The sequence below is a fragment of the Petromyzon marinus genome, chromosome 48 (assembly GCF_048934315.1).
Source record: "Petromyzon marinus isolate PM22_M1 ecotype Great Lakes invasive population chromosome 48, UKy_Petmar_22M1.pri1.0, whole genome shotgun sequence".
Lineage (NCBI taxonomy): Eukaryota > Metazoa > Chordata > Hyperoartia > Petromyzontiformes > Petromyzontidae > Petromyzon > Petromyzon marinus.
Window position 1 is genome coordinate 6,487,206 of NC_133714.1, and position 13,400 is coordinate 6,500,605.

The 13,400-nt window shown below is 54.1% G+C and overlaps 1 protein-coding gene across 4 annotated transcripts in view; it reads left to right on the forward strand.

The window, feature by feature from the left end:
- The first annotated feature begins 1,406 nt into the window (after positions 1-1,406).
- LOC116952798 (inositol 1,4,5-trisphosphate-gated calcium channel ITPR1-like) overlaps positions 1,407-13,400 on the forward strand; it is a 275,732-nt gene continuing 263,738 nt past the window's right edge. For all 4 annotated transcript variants that reach the window (XM_032972456.2, XM_076074483.1, XM_076074484.1 and 1 more), the window contains exons 1-2: positions 1,407-2,484; positions 10,031-10,101. In XM_032972456.2, the coding sequence (XP_032828347.2) occupies positions 2,396-2,484; positions 10,031-10,101 (160 nt within the window). In that variant the 5' untranslated portion in view covers positions 1,407-2,395. The remainder of the gene's footprint in view (positions 2,485-10,030; positions 10,102-13,400) is intronic.

The following is a 13,400-nucleotide window of genomic DNA, read 5'->3' on the forward strand; positions in this document are numbered from 1 at the left end:
GCTTGGCGAAGATCGGCGGCGGTGGTGGGGAGGATGGATGGGGGTAGCGGTTGCGTGGACACGGGGACATAGGAGCACAGCCCAACAAATAGAATGACGCCGCACTCCGCCCTCCATGGCCCTGCCCTGGCCCCCAGTGCGAAATGTCAGCAGTGGCTTCCCCATGCCCCTTGGCTCATAGACGCCGATGTTCTCGTGAGATCCCGAGGAAACTGAGCGGGCATGTTTGGGGCCTGCTGGACAGCGGGGCTGTGGCATGGGGCTCAAGCACGTGGACCCTGCACCGTCGCGGTCGCCTCCTCCGATAATGCGGTGGGAGTTGCGTTCCAGAAGAACGCCGCGTTATGGAAAAGGAAATCGCGTTATTTTAAATAATGCGTGAATAAATTTTGATTTAAAGCTTTCGTGACTGCAGTCATTCATATTCTTAGCACTTTTGGTAAAGTCACGTTGAAGGGAAACAATAAAATAATAAAATATATATATGAAACAATCAAAATTCTCACGACGTTTCGACCAAAACACAAACGGTCGTCATCACGACCGTTTGTGTCATCACGACCGTTTGTGTTATGGTCGAAACGTCGTGAGAATTTTTATTGTTTTATATATATTTTATTATTTTATTGTTTCCCTTCAACGTGACTTTACCGAAAGCGCTAAGAAAAATGCGTGTATATTGTAGAGGTGAAGCACGGACGTGTACACGTGAGATGGCTGGACAAAGACCCGAGGCGCGTGGGTGGCGTCTAGAAGCATCCAGCAGCATCCCGCCCTCTGCGACGACGCTACGCCGAGGCAGCCTTACGAGCGCTTGCTCCTTCTCGCGCGACGTATTTCCGTTCACTCGAATCGCGTTATATCCAATTGGCGTTATGGAAACAACACGCGACGTTGTAGAACTGACTTCTACCGGGGTCGCAGGCAGACTCGGGGCTAAGTTGTGTACAGCGGCATCTAGAACACGTTGTTGTACTGTGCTTCTATGTAATCCCCACCGCTCGCATTGACCAGAGTAGTGAAGTATGGCCGAGTCAATCGCACGACCCGCACGGCGTGGCTTGGCTGTCAACCAGCAGTGGACTTAACCACAAGGGGCTGGGCACGTACAGTACATGGTGACGATCATCGCGACGAACATTATTAGGCTGATTCCAAATTGTGATTTGATGCTGTGTGATAATTACAGCAGCGATTGCACCGATTGCAATTGTTATTACCATGATGGTGACTTCTCATTGGCTGAGATGCAGCTTGGAATTTAGGAAACTACGCCAGTCATCCTCCTCCTCCCCTCTCTCTCTCTCTTCCCCTCTCGCTCTCTCTCTCTCTTCCACTCTCCCGTCCCCCAATCGCTTCCCTCCGCCCACGCCTCCTCCCCTTACCCCTCTCTCCCTCTCTCTCTCTCTTTCTCCTCTCCCTTGCCTCTCCGCTACAGTAACGCGCACGCACACACAGAGAGAGAGAGAGACGGCGCGACCTGCGCTCGGAGGAGGTCCGTGTGAGTGGAGAGGGGGAGAGCGCAGATTCGGAGAGCGAGTTAAGTAAACGAAAGGGATGCGCACACCTCCTCCCCCCATCAACACAACGGCTCCCAGCGCCGCAACCTCTCGGCACCATCACCATCGCCGCCGCTCAACACCCACTGCGTTTTTGCGGTTGTGGAGATTAATGAATTAATTCATCGAACGTGCTCGCCGCGAAACAAAACAAGGGGCCAAGTCGGGTGTCGCCGTTGCTGTTGCTGTAGTCGACGCCGTCGTTCGGTTCAAAGACGCGCGGCTCCTGCTGGCGATTGTGATGATGATGATGGAGGTGGTGATGATGGTGATGACGATGGTCTTGGCGGCGCGCGTCCGGCTATGATGCGCAGCGGGCAGAGAAGTTCGTGATCGAGGTCGTGGGTCGTGCACGCGAGGGGCAGGAGAGGCGACGGGGGCGTAGGGGTGGTGGTGGTGGCGGGGGGTGTTACGAGACAGAGAGTGAACAGCGGGGAAAAGCACAACAAGGTCCACGGCGTCACGGAAGAAAGGGAAGGAGGGCGATACGGAGGAGGAGGGGAGGGGCGGCGAGAGAGAGAGGAGCAGGCGGAGAGAGGTCAAGGAGTGGACATCCGTCAGAAGCGAGACGCTCTCGTTCATCAAGCGCACGCCCACCCCAAAACACCTTTTCAAGCACTCGTCTCCTGCTCCTCCACGCGCGTTGCGCCTCTGCGCGTGGCGTTCGGTGACAAGAGGCGAGTGACCGTCCACGAGCGGTGCGAGGAGAGGAGCGTTTGAGTGGGGTTTTGTTGTTTTTTTTAGAGGGGGGGGCACAGGAGGCACAGGAGGGCGGCGGGTGGAGATTTTGGCAGCATTCGCCGGAGTGAGGATCCCCCCCCCCCCCGCACGGAGTAATGGGGGATATCTCGAGCTTCCTGCACATCGGAGACTACGTGTCTCTGTACGCCGAGGGCTCGGTCAGCGGATTCGTGTGCACGCTCGGGTGAGATGCTTCACCACACCGCCTCTCCCGCTCGCGGGCATCACGAACACATACGCGTAGTAGTGGTAGGAAGAGAAGGCCTTTCGCGACCAATGTCATGCATAAGAGGTTGTTTTTTTTTTTGGGGGGGGGGGAGGGTTAGAGCGTGTAAATATATGTGTCGTTAAACCCGCCACCACCCGACACGGCCAATTAGTATGGGTTGTGTCACGTAAAGAGAACGTGGCCAGTTCGTCACTAGTACAGACACACCGGTTGTGTGTTTGGAGAGCCAAGCCACGGCATTTACAATCTGAGTACGACGTTTCGCCAGTAATTACAACTAGCTTCATCAAATGTGTCTGTCGCCTGAATCCGGTGGCGCTGTTCTAGTGACGATTTGGCCACGTGCTGTTAACGTGACAGCCCTTACGAGTTGGCTGTGTCGGGTGGTGGCGGATTTAACAACACATTTAAAAATTTACGCGATCTAACCCCAATAATAACTATATTATGGACAAACACATAACACACCCCCCCCCCCGTATAGTCTTTCACATACTGTTGGGGTATGTTTGTATGTTGAACTTCTTTCGCACCGTACGTAGCCGACCGTGCTAATCGTAGGTGCGGGTGGAAAGACAACAAACTAAACACACACAAAGCGGCTCTAAAGAAATGAGTTCGTCAATCTGGATGATGATTTAAAAGTGCATCGCTTCCCAGAGGCTTCCGAATATTGGAAGGAAGAGCGTTCCAGACGACCGACTACGCACCCCCCCCCCACCCCCCCCCCCGTTGACACGATCTGTGAATAAGAAGAGCTTTATAGCTCATCGGATTTCTCCATTAATAATACATATTCTGATTCTGCCATATCATCCGGCAGTGGGAAAGCGCATGGACACCAACACACCGACTCACCAACACACCGACTCACCGACTCACCAACACGCCAGCACATCAACACACCGACTCACCAACTCACCAACACACCGACTCACCAACACACCGACTCACCAACACACCGACTCACCGACACACCGACTCATCAACACACCGACTCATCAACACACCGACTCACCAACACGCCTACACACTGACTCACCAATACACCGACTCACCGACACACTGACTCACCAATACACCGACTCACCAACACACCAACTCACCAACACACCGACTCACCAACACGCCAGCACATCAACACACCGACTCACCGACACACCGACTCACCGACACACCGACTCACCAACACACCGACTCACCAACACACCGACTCACCAACACACCGACTCACCGACACACCGACTCACCAATACACCGACTCACCGACACACCGACTCAGCAATACACCGACTCACCAATACACCGACTCACCGACACACCGACTCACCGACTCACCAACACACCGACTCACCAACACGTCAGCACATCAACACACCGACTCACCAACACACCGACTCACCGACACACCGACCCACCAATACACCGACTCACCAACACACCGACTCACCGACACACCGACTCACCAACACACCGACTCACCGACACACCGACTCACCAATGCACCGACTCACCGACACACCGACTCACCGACTCACCAACACACCGACTCACCAACACACCGACTCACCAACACACCGACTCACCAACACACCGACTCACCAACACACCGACTCACCAACACACCGACTCACCGACACACCGACTCACCGACTCACCGACTCACCAACACACCGACTCACCAACACGCCGACACACCGACTCACCGACACACCGACTCACCGACTCACCGACTCACCAACACACCCACTCACCAACACGCCGACACACCGACTCACCGACACACCGACTCACCGACTCACCAACACACCGACACACCGACTCACCGACTCACCAACACACCGACACACCGACTCACCGACACACCAACTCACCAACACACCGACTCACCAACACACCGACACACCGACACACCGACTCACCAACACACCGACACACCGACTCACCAACACACCGACTCACCAACACACCGACTCACCAACACACCGACACACCGACTCACCGACTCACCGACACACCGACACACCGACTCACCAACACACCGACACACCGACTCACCGACACACCGACTCACCGACTCACCAACACACCGACTCACCAATACACCAACTCACCGACTCACCAACACACCGACACACCGACTCACCGACACACCGACTCACCGACTCACCAACACACCGACTCACCAATACACCAACTCACCGACACACCAACACGTCAGCACACCGACACACCGACTCACCAACACGCCTACACACTGACTCACCAATACACCGACTCACCGACACACTGACTCACCAATACACCGACTCACCAACACACCAACTCACCAACACACCGACTCACCAACACGCCAGCACATCAACACACCGACTCACCGACACACCGACTCACCGACACACCGACTCACCAACACACCGACTCACCAACACACCGACTCACCAACACACCGACTCACCGACACACCGACTCACCAATACACCGACTCACCGACACACCGACTCAGCAATACACCGACTCACCAATACACCGACTCACCGACACACCGACTCACCGACTCACCAACACACCGACTCACCAACACGTCAGCACATCAACACACCGACTCACCAACACACCGACTCACCGACACACCGACCCACCAATACACCGACTCACCAACACACCGACTCACCGACACACCGACTCACCAACACACCGACTCACCGACACACCGACTCACCAATGCACCGACTCACCGACACACCGACTCACCGACTCACCAACACACCGACTCACCAACACACCGACTCACCAACACACCGACTCACCAACACACCGACTCACCAACACACCGACTCACCGACACACCGACTCACCGACTCACCGACTCACCAACACACCGACTCACCAACACGCCGACACACCGACTCACCGACACACCGACTCACCGACTCACCGACTCACCAACACACCCACTCACCAACACGCCGACACACCGACTCACCGACACACCGACTCACCGACTCACCAACACACCGACACACCGACTCACCGACTCACCAACACACCGACACACCGACTCACCGACACACCAACTCACCAACACACCGACTCACCAACACACCGACACACCGACACACCGACTCACCAACACACCGACACACCGACTCACCAACACACCGACTCACCAACACACCGACTCACCAACACACCGACACACCGACTCACCGACTCACCGACACACCGACACACCGACTCACCAACACACCGACACACCGACTCACCGACACACCGACTCACCGACTCACCAACACACCGACTCACCAATACACCAACTCACCGACTCACCAACACACCGACACACCGACTCACCGACACACCGACTCACCGACTCACCAACACACCGACTCACCAATACACCAACTCACCGACACACCAACACGTCAGCACACCGACACACCGACTCACCAACACACTGACACACCGACTCACCAACACACCGACACACCGAATCACCAACACACCGACTCACCGACACGCCTAGGAATCACAGCAACGTGATTCCTAGACCACCACTCGGCTACGGACAGCACGACTCCTTCCTATTCCCCAGCTGTTCGTGCGGCTCCCCACGTGCTGGCTATGACCCCCCCAAAGACTCAGCAGCAGCATCCCCAGTATGAGTAATAAAAAAATAACTGGGGGAAGGGCGTCTTGGCTGCCGTTGTGTGTGTGGATAATGCAACGTGAATTTCACGGCCCACACCGGTGACGATCATTCGATGTCATTCGGAAGCTGTGTACCGTACACCCTCCACCACCCAACGCAGCTGCACACGACACGTTGCTACGTGACATTTGTTTCGTGGTTTTTTTTTTTACCACACACGCGGTGCAGGATTATTTCAGGAGCAAAAGTAGCTACAGATGCTGCGGGCCCCGCACTTTCAAGGGCCCCGCGCTAAACGCTTTCAAACTATCAATTCCGGTGCAGTGATTCTGCACTTGCTCTATTACTATAGTACTATACCGCCTTCAACTTTTGCGAACGACTGGGTGTTTAAGGTTAGCGATTTGTCGCGTTGTCTGGCTGTTTAGCGAATGAAAAAAATACAATTACTCCACTATGCAAGTTAAACATTTAACGTGTTTTAATATTCACGTGTTTTTTTAATAGATATTTTTTTTAATTTAGGGACCCTTCATAACATATGCTCCAGGCCTCGCGCTTAGCTTCATCCGGCGTGCGATCGCTTTAACCGAATCGGTCCTTGGTGGTGCCTCAGCGCGGTCGACTCAGCCTCGAATGAGTACCTGGTGCGGCGTGTAAACATCGCCGCACGGGAGACAAAGGCGGCCGGGCGTGGTGCTGGACACCGCCCCCCCCCTCTCGTGATGCCGCGTTGATCCTCATAGGCGCTTCTCTCGACGAGCACTTCTTGCCCCAATCGTTGTGTCAAGGCTATACTGGAGGGAGGGGACCTTTGTCTTTGTGCATCTCAAAGGAGGCCCTTCCCGTGCGGGATTCGCAGGCAAAAGCCCCAGCGTCGCCTCGCAGCCGCGACCCGGGCACAAGCCGAGGTTCGCGGGGATGGGGGGGGGCACTCCGCATGCGATGGCAGTGCTGGGTGTGCTCGCGTGCTCACGTCTAGGGGGGACGTCCATAAATGACGTCACGCACCTAGCGGGGGGGGGTGTTGAGAAATGTGACGTCACACCAAAATGCGCAACTTTAATTAAATATAGGCAACACGTTCTACTTAAATTTCGATTTAAAGCTTTCGTGACTGCAATGATTCATCTTCTTTGGTTCTTTCGGTAAAGTCACGTAGAATGAGAATAAAATAATAAATTGATAAAATAAAATAACACAATAATATTCTCACGACGTTTCGGCCACAACACAAGCGGCCTTCATCAGGTGAAGGGAGCGAGACTGTCTGGTAGGACAGCGCTGGAGTGAGAGAGCCACGTTCAGATCACGGCTTTTAAGCTGTGTGAGAGGAACAAAGAGCCTTGACGAAGGAATTAGCATAGAATTTAGCATTGAAATGGCTGAATGATTAGCTTGTGACTGGTCACAGAAATAGCTATGTTAAAAGTTAAAGCATACACATCCGCAGAGGCACCCATTGTTAAAAGGAAACGTCGTGAGAATATTATTGTGTTATTTTATTTTATCAATTCATTATTTTATTCTCATTCTACGTGACTTTACCGAAAGAACCAAAGAAGACGTTCTACTTAATTAGATTTTTTTTTACAAAAAATGTTTTCTCCTACAACATCAGAGTGCAGCGCCACATTAAACACGCACTACAATGACAACAATAGTTTAAAGCGATTTGAAGCACGTTTTATATTTTTTTTGGTGGGGGGGGGTGGGGCAGAGCTTTGTGACGTAATATTTGAGGGGGTGGCCTGACTTTTTGTGACGCCGTGTGACGAGTGGGCGGGGGCGGGGGGGGGGTCAAAAATCGTCCAAAATCGCGTGACGTCATTTATGGACGGCCCCGAGTGGCTGCGCGCGCTCACGGTCCACACGGGCACCCTCATAGGAGTGCGATGCATTGCATTTGTTTCGCCTGCACAAAGACAAAGGTACGACCCCACCCCCGCGCCCCACCCCACACCCCACCGTATAGCCTTTGAATAGGTTGTAGGGGCAAGTGCTATTCGCGAGCAGCACCGATGGAGGCTGCCACGATTATCGCCCACGAAGGCTCGCAATGGCACGCGATGCGCCGGCGCGGCCAACACCACGCGCCCGGCCGCCTTTGTCTCCCCACCGCCGATGTTTGACGCGCCCCGCCAGGTACTCATTTGAGGCCGAGTGGACCTACGGGAGCTACCCGGGACCGGCGCAAAAACAAACAAAAAAATCGCCGCTATTTATTGGTCGCGGCGGCGGGAATCGAACTCGGGCCGGCGTGTGGGTTCGTGGTCGCGCAGAGCGAACCACCCCACTGCGTGTGCTGTACATACATAGTGTGTGTGTCTGTGTGTGTGTGTGTGGGGAACGGTAGTGTAGTGGTTAGTGCGCTGCGCTGCTACCAACCTGGCGACCTGGGTTCGATTCCCGCTCACGGCCAACACCGGTTACGATTAACTGAACCGGTCACGGGCCTCCCCTAGGTCGACTCAGCCTCAAATTAGTACCGGCCTTCATAGGTGCTCGCTAACAGCACTTGCCCCTACAGTCTGTTAAGGCTATATGGGGGATCTTTGTCTTTGTATACACAAGCAGTGCTTATGTGTAAGCAGGTGCTCGGCGATTTGAAGGAAGCCATGTTCCCTATTATGCAAAGGTTGCGAGTTTAATATTCTGCACCAACAAAGGGCACCTCCGAATTAACACCACCGTCATTATCCTCTTAATGTTCATATTAATTTAGCCGGGCGGCGGTGGCGGTGGCGGTGGCAATGCTGCACGTGGCCGTGTAGTCCAGCACTGTGGAGGCAGCGAGGGTTTGTGGATCACACAGAGATGGGGTAAAAGTCCCTTCCCGCGGGCGTGCCCTGGCTCAGCAGGAGAAGGCGGTACAGCGAATGTGGACTCCACGTGTTCCATCTGTTTGCGCTGGATACAGTGTTTACGTGCCTCCCGCACGTAAACACTCAATTACATCTTCATACACAGAGGACAGCAGAGCTTGTTGATGGGTAACCTCGGTGTTTCCTCCGCGAGCGAACCCTGTGGATCACCGCACACACACACGCGCGCGCGAGCACAGACGCTGTTTCGAAACTCCCCCCTTCCATCTGTACGAGGATACAGCGTTGCCCCCTCTCACATGTGTGGGTTTTCTCCGGGTGCTCCGGTTTGCCTCTCACACGTAAACACTCATTCATTTGGCCGAGAAGATCTTGTGGTTCCTCCCCGAGCAAACAATGTGCAGCGTTGCGTTACAAGTTGACATGATTGTTTTAATTATTATAATTAATCGTCGCGATCATTCCCATTGATCGTGAAGAAAATGGGCGATGACGTAAGCAATAGTGATGAGGATGTTCGATGATGGCAGCAGTCATGAACTAAAACTAATTTTTATTTTACCAGGTATGTCCTACTATGCAGATCTTTTTCAGAAGCGACCTGGCCACAAATAATAGCTCAACGAAGTGACTTGTCGCGTGGGAATTTATAGCAGCCAAATACTCCAAACTCATGTTTCTCAATGTGGAGGGATAATCCGGAGGACCCGGAGAAAGAGCAACTCGACCACGGGGAGAGAGACACGCAAACTCCAAATATACTGCAGCAGGCGTCAGGGTCGGGCTCAAACCCACGACCTCCTGCATACCAGGCGAGGTCGCTAATACTTGATGGTATTGATGAAATAACCGTGGCATTGGTGATGACGATGGCAATGCTGATCACGTCGACGATCATGACGACAATGATGATTATGAAGATGGTGATGACGATGATGGTGATCATGAAGATGACGACGATGATGACGACGATGACGACGATGATGACGACGATGATGCTGATAATGACATCATTGCTCCCCAGGTTGGTGGACGATCGATGCGTCGTCCAGCCAGACGCCGGCGACCTGAACAATCCTCCCAAGAAGTTCAGAGGTGAGGCTCACTCGGAGGGGAGGGGGAGATCAGGGTGGGCGGGTAGGGGGGTTTGGAACTCTCCGACAGCTGCCGTGTCTTGTGGGTGGTCACATCCCCGGGTTCACCACCACCACCACGATGATCGCACCCCTCTGGCGTGGGGGAGATATTCGCACGCGAGTTTCCAGGGGGGCTATTCAGGGCTAGGGCCGTTCCTCCCACACCGCCCCCCCCCCTCTCCCACCACAAATCGCCGGATTGCATTCTCCAAACGCAGCCTAGGCAGGAAAACCTCTCGCCGGAGAGGGAGAGTGTGGGAGAGGGAGGGAGAGAAGAGGGGAGAGAAGAGGGAGAGGTGAAGGTCAGCTCGAGTATAGCCCCCCCCCCCCACCTGGGAGGCTGACGCAACCAGAGAGGACGCGCGTCGCTGGCCTAGCCCTGCGCCGTGATGGTGGCAACCTTGCAGACCTTCTCGTTTCTGGACAACGTTGTTATCACGCGGAGGCTTTGTGTGGGGTGGGGGGGCGGGCCGGTGAGTCGTGGTGTTAAACAAAAATGTGTGTCGTCAACCCTCCTCCACCCGACGACGTAAAAGTGCCGTGCGGATCGCGCGCCGCCGGGCGTTTCGACACGCTTCAGCAGCACCGACGGTGGTGTCGGGGAGTCACCTTGCGACGACGAATTCTTGGGACTGTTCATTTTCTCAAAAGCCTGCAATGTTATTTCAATTCGTTATAACATTCCTTTTTTAAAAATTATTTTAACCAGGCAATGCCCACTGAGCAATATCGCTCTTATTCAAACGCCACCTGGCCACAAGTTACAGCTCAGCGAAGGGGGGGGGGGGCTTCTCGTGTGGCAATTAACAGCAGACAGATGCTCTGAACGCGCGTTTCTAAGTTGTAATTCAGTGGCCCACAGCAAGTATTTGATGCTCAACCCTCCGGGGAAGAAAACACATATTTCCTCTCCCAGTTGCCTCCCGGTGGCTGGTTTCTGTCCACTCACCGGTGGATGTTCGTTACACCGCATTTCCATCTCTCGCGCCACGGTCTTAGAACGCCCCGTTACGGGAATGGTGGCGTAAATGCCCGGCACCGCGGCGGTTCTGCGGGACGTGTAGCTGCGTGAGGAGCGCGACCAAGCAGACGTTTCGTACCGCCGGATAGAGGGGGCTGAACGGGGACGCGGCACGGGCGAGAGGGGAGATGGAGCGATGCGGTGCAGGACGATGTGGAGCCGAGTGGACTTGCCGACGGCCGGCGACAGCGGTGTCAATATCGGCTCCCGTGGCGGGGGCTCGTGAAGGACGCTGCTGCTGCTGCCGCCGGGGAGTTGGGGGCAGTCGCCCTCCAGCAACAACGTGAGGGCAGAGGAGCGGCGCTCGCAGCAACGAGCGGAGCGCCGGGCGGCTGAAGCGCAGAGAGTTGACACAGTGGGGAACACAGGTGGTGCATCTGCCAGCCGTCTCAGCCAGTTAACCCATGGCACCCGGGTGTGTTCCTGGGGCCACCCTGCCCCTTAGACACTTTCACGTGGCTTGAAAGTGCACCTAGCCTGGCACAAGCGCCCTGGGGACATCGCCGCTACTTATTGGCGAATGGCGCTTGTTGCGTCGTCTTGTCAAGTCGATTTGTGTTCTCGAGGACGGGGGGCCCAGAAGAGCGGCCCTCTGCGTGACAGAGCGGCCCACGGAGGCGGATTTCTCAGAGCCACCTCTGAGATCCCTTCGATTGACCTTCGAACTCTCGTCGTGGGCAGTGCATCTCGCCGCGTCGAGAGAACGACCTGCGGAAGGTGATGTCACCGCACTGGTGAGTGCAGGTTGGTGTGGCCGGGAGATGCCAGTGCAGCAGTGGATTCTGATATCCGTCTGTGCGGAGCTTCGAGGGTTTTGTTTTTAGGCTTGGGTTTTCTCTAGTTTCTTTGATGGACCCTCCTGAAAAGGTGTCTTGAGGTGATCGAGGCTATTTTTGTGTAATTAAAAGGTATTATTATCATCATATATTTTTTTGTAAGTTTTGCTGGCTGGCCGGCTAGCGCATTAAACGGGCAAGTGCACGGTGTTGACGTCACCGCGCGCATCTGCGTGATGACGTCACGTCTCCCCACACCCACCCTCCACGTGTATCCCACGTCGATGCAAGGGGCAACGCTCATTATATTATTATTATGGCTGAGATCCCCTCAAAGTGACCTCGTATCCACAATGGGTGGCACTGCACTCTCCCATATGCCTTAACGTTGTGATCTTTGTCACATGGTCATCGAAGCAACATTCGATTGATATTCTTGGTTCTTTCGGTAAAGTCACGTAGAAGGGAAACAATAAAATAATACAAATATAAAACAATACTTTTATTATTTTATTGTTTCCCTTCTACGTGACTTTACCGAAAGAACCAAGAATGTGAATCCCTGCAGTCACGAAAGCTTTAAATCAAAACATTCGGTTGGTTTGATTTTCAGAGGAAGGATCTTTTTCTCAGTTCGTAAAAAATAAAAAAAATACTTATCTAAATGTTTTACCATACGAGTTTCTTTTCAGTGCAGTTATTAAGGATATTTTTTTTTTGTTACTAGGCAAGACCCCACTGAGCTATAGAGCTCCTTGACAGAAGCGACCTGGCCACAAATGATAGCTCAACGAAGTGCGCTTATCATCATGAAGAAATTTGTAGCAGCAGCCAAATACTGTAGACGAATGTTGATCCTAAATGTGGAGGGGAAAAACCGGTGGACCCAGAGAAAAAACTACGCGACCACGGGGTGAGAGAGACACGCAAACTCCAATTATACATAAGGCGTCAGGGTCCGTGTTGAACCCATGACCTCCTGTATACCAGGCGAGGTAGTTAACATCTCCGAGCCACCGTGATGATGATGAGAGAGAGAGACGCGAACAAACTCCAAATATACATCAGGCGTCAGGGTCCGTATCGAACCCACGACCTCCTGTATACCAGGCGAGGTAGTTAACATCTCGCCACCGTGACGAGCAACATCCTCACCGATTCTGCACCTTCTCGAGGTCGACTCAGCCTTAAATCACTCAGCCACGGCCACCGTGACCACCATCGCGCGGACTGCAGATCGGCGACGGCAGGATGGTCAAGGGTGATGGCGGAGTGGCAGCCAAGGAATGGAACGCGTCCCGGAGGACGAGCGACGGGATCGCTTCGCGTGCGCGGTACCGGGAGCGCATTTTTCCCCACGTCGCAGGATCGCGAGAGACGGTGGCGACGGCTCCGGGGAGGCCTTCATTGAGCCGGCGGATTGACCGACGACTTAACGATGCCGCTGCTGATGACGGCGAT